The sequence below is a fragment of the Hyla sarda genome, chromosome 2 (assembly GCF_029499605.1).
Source record: "Hyla sarda isolate aHylSar1 chromosome 2, aHylSar1.hap1, whole genome shotgun sequence".
NCBI lineage: Eukaryota > Metazoa > Chordata > Amphibia > Anura > Hylidae > Hyla > Hyla sarda.
Window position 1 is genome coordinate 7,976,364 of NC_079190.1, and position 3,887 is coordinate 7,980,250.

General features: G+C 43.6%; 1 protein-coding gene across 1 annotated transcript; it reads left to right on the forward strand.

The window, feature by feature from the left end:
• The first annotated feature begins 543 nt into the window (after positions 1-543).
• Positions 544-1,500, forward strand: LOC130357206 (olfactory receptor 1496-like). Its single transcript, XM_056559778.1, has one exon. It carries the CDS (start codon positions 544-546, stop codon positions 1,498-1,500), a length of 957 nt encoding a protein of 318 aa, XP_056415753.1.
• Positions 1,501-3,887: the final 2,387 nt, after the last annotated feature.

The window sequence follows — 3,887 nt, forward strand, 5'->3', positions numbered from 1 at the left end:
CACACACTTTAACTAATACGCTCTCAACCTCTATCTCAGGAATGGTTACTTTTGTCATAGTTGGTTATATGGTTTTTGTTATAGTTTTTTGTTTATTGTTTTACTATAACCTAATGGTTACCATAATATATCACAGATCTCCTTACATTATCATTTGCTCTTGTATAAATATAAGTAAGAGACTTCTATTTCTGTTTCTTGTAATAACTTTGAAAACTTTAATAAAAATATATTTGTCTCCAAAATTCTACTATTTGGCATTACAATACTCTCAGGACCTCATCTAAATTTGCTGAATTGTTCTTTTAGTTACGAAGTCATTAATGATCTTATTAGTTATAGTCAGAATCTGAAGTGTAATCCACTGGGCAGAAGTCCCTGGTGTCTCCCATAGCTGAGCTGTTATACTTTACTCAGGAATCGCTGTATATACTGTAGCTCTATATAAACATCTGCTTTTGTTCATATTAGTAGATCCGGTCAGCAGGGCCATTTATAATATTGCAGTGTATGTTTACAAGAACTGGATTAAAGTCTTCAACAATGGAAAATGTATCTATGGTCTTCAACAACTACGACTTTGTTCTCTTAGGACTCATTGAGATGCAGCACCTGAGATATTTCTACTCTGTGGTCGCTCTTGTATTATATCTCAGCACATTGTTTTTATGCGCATTAACTGTGTATGTTGTATGGGCAGAACAATCCCTCCATGATCCTATGTACATCTTCATATGTAACCTGGTGGGAAACGTCATGGTTGGCAGCTCAGCATTCCTCCCCAAGCTGACCATAGACTTGTTCTCCGGATGTACCACCATTTCCCTGTCAGTATGTCTGACCCAAGCATTCTTTATTCACACCTATACTTCTATAGAGGTTCTAACTTTTACCATCATGGCCATTGACAGGTATTTGGCTGTTGGTTTTCCATTAAGATACCACTCTCTGATGACCAATAAGAAGGCTCTACAGTCCTTGACTATGTTCTGGTTGGTGACCTTAATAGGCAGGTTGGTAGGTGTTATGTTGGTGGTAAGATTAATATTATGTGGTAATAGCATTAACAATGTGTACTGTGAAATAATCTCTCTAATCCAGTTAGCTTGTGGCGGTTCAGCCATGAATGACATCTATGGGTTAACTTGGACTTTACTGATAATCATTGGCTCCATTATCATTGTGATCTACTGCTACATACAGACATTCTATATCTGCTTGAAGATCTCTACGGAAGCCTCCCAGAAAGCCATCCACACACTGGTGACCCACATAATCACATACTCTACTTTCACAATAGTTATAATATTTGTCGGTTTTAGATATAGGTTTAATACTGGTTCTCTATCTAAAGTGACGCACCTTGTAATCTCAGTAAGTGGTATGGTGGTGTCTATCACCCTTAATCCTCTAATCTACGGGATAAGGACAGAAGCTTTAAGGAAGAAGATGATTTGTACTTTAAAGGAAATCTTTCATAAGCAGACATTGGATAAATAAAAGAAATTCTTGGTTTGTGCACTTTGTGGGTTTATTTTATGAAACTGCAATGTGCCAAAGTTTAACTTAACTTTGACTAAAGTGTTCAATCATTTTTGTTACAATTAGACAACTGTGTCTTGCGGTTACAACATCCTCTATGTGGTCCGATCCTTTATGAATCAGTTTAGATACCGTATATATCGGGGTATACCACGCACCGGCCTATAACACGCACCCTCATTTTACCAAGGATATTTGGGTAAGAAAAGTTTTTTACCCAAATATCCATGGTAAAATGAGGGTGCATGTGCTGGTGTATACCCCGATACACCCCCAGGAAAGGCAGGGGGAGAGAGGCCGTCGCTGCCCGCTTCTCTCCCCCTGCCTTTCTTGGGGTCTAGAGCCCTGCTGCCGCCGCTTCTCTCCCGCTAGCTATCGGTGCCGCTGCCCGTTCTCTCCCCCTGACTATCGGTGCCGGCGCTCCATTGCCGGCGCCGATAGCCAGGGGGAGAGAAGCGGCGCCGGCAATGGGGCAGCGGCGCCGACAGCCAGGGGGAGAGAAGGGGCAGCGGCACCCATTGCCGGAGCCGCTGCCCCGTTGCCTCCCCCCATCCCCGGTTGCATAATTACCTGGTTGCCGCTGCCCCTTCTCTCCCCCTGGCTGTCGGCGCCGCTGCCCCAATGCCGGCGCCGCTTCTCTCCCCCTGGCTATCGGCGCCGGCAATGGGACGCCGGCACCGATAGTCAGGGGGAGAGAACGGGCAGCGGCGCCGATAGCCAGCGGGAGAGAAGCGGCGGCAGCAGGGCTCTAGACCCCAGGGCAGGCAGGGGCAGAGAAGCCGGCAGCGCTGGCTGTCTCTGCACCTGCAAAGCCGCTGCAGTTCATTGATTTAAAGCGCCCGCTTTAAATCATTGAACTGCAGTGGCTTATCGGCGTATAACACGCACATAGACTTTAGGCTAAAAATTTTAGCCTAAAAAGTGCGTGTTATACACCGATAAATACGGTAAGTTGCAGAGTAAATATCATACTGCAAAAAACCTTTGGTAGTGTCCCAGTACAACTGTTCCAGAGGCAATGCTAACAAAGCTGTTGTGTGGTTGAGAGTCAAAATGGTTTACATAATGCAAACTTGTTTATCAGGTACTGAAGTTAATGGGGGGTATTTATCAATTTTGCCTGTTGACAGTTTCTTTTTACCCTTTTTTCACTTTTCGTGGACATGCACCAAATTTATCATTTGGTGCAAGTTGTTAGTAATTTTGGCTCAAATGTTGAAATCAGCCATTCACAGCGCCTTTTACACAGAACTTACCATCACAGAGGACGCGTATCTTACCCTGTAGAGCAGCCATGTCGGAGTCCCTCCTGCAGTATATCAGCAAGCGACGTGAGTTATTTTCTTTTGTGGGGTTTATAGTCACCATGTGAAATGGATTTTATTTTCAACTTGGGTAGTTTTTTTTTTTTTTTTTTTGTTACTTTGGTGCAGTGGTCTTCAACCTGCGGACCTCCAGATGTTGCAAAACTACAATTCCCAGCATGCCCGGACAGCCGTTGGCTGTCCGGGCATGCTGGGAGTTGTAGTTTTGCAACATCAGGAGGTCCGCAGGTTGGAGACCACTGCTTTAGTGCTTACCTTTCCTGAACCTGTGTGGCCATGTCCAATGCTGGCTCAACGGAGGGTGAAGATCCCTCAGAGACAACTATGTCGCAGGATAGTTATTGCGCAGCCCTGGAGGCGTCGCTGCTTTCACAAAAAAAAAAAATGTAATGTATTTTGACGCCTTTGCGTGTTTTCCATGTGCAAAATTTCTTGGCGGGGATTTGTGCCAAAAAAAAAACGGGTTTTGCGCCAAAATTGCACCAAAGATCGATTGGCGCAAATGATGAATTACTGACTAAAGTTAAAATCACACACAGGACCGTGTGATTTTGAGAGAGTTGTAAAAATGACAGTGGAGAAGATGCGCCAAACTTTGGCGCAAAAAGACACTGCTCCAAAGTTACGTGAAAAAAACCCCACATAAATCCTTTGATAAATACCCCCCAATGTACCTAAGGGCATTGAACCATTTCATTCGCTTACACTGAGGTCTTAAAAGACATAAAGGGTTAACAAAACTGTCTCCAGTCCTAGCCAGCGCCACATGTGTACTACTATTGCTTGGAATACTTACACCTAGGCCACATGTCTTCTATATAGGTACTATCTGTCTATAAACAAATCTTTCATTTCTTCATCTCGGGGAGGTAGGATATTATCTATGCCAGAGAGGAAAACGCTGAACAAGGACCTTTCTGCAATATACTAATCTCTTTGTTGGCCTTTGGTCGGAGTTAGAGCTGCTTGGCTATCACATAAGGAAGGTTTCCATAGATATGTTCCTACAGGCATCATGTT

Coding starts and splice junctions, on each gene's coding strand:
- LOC130357206 (XM_056559778.1), top strand. CDS start 544: ATGGAAAATGTATCTATGGTCTTCAACAACTACGACTTTGTTCTCTTA.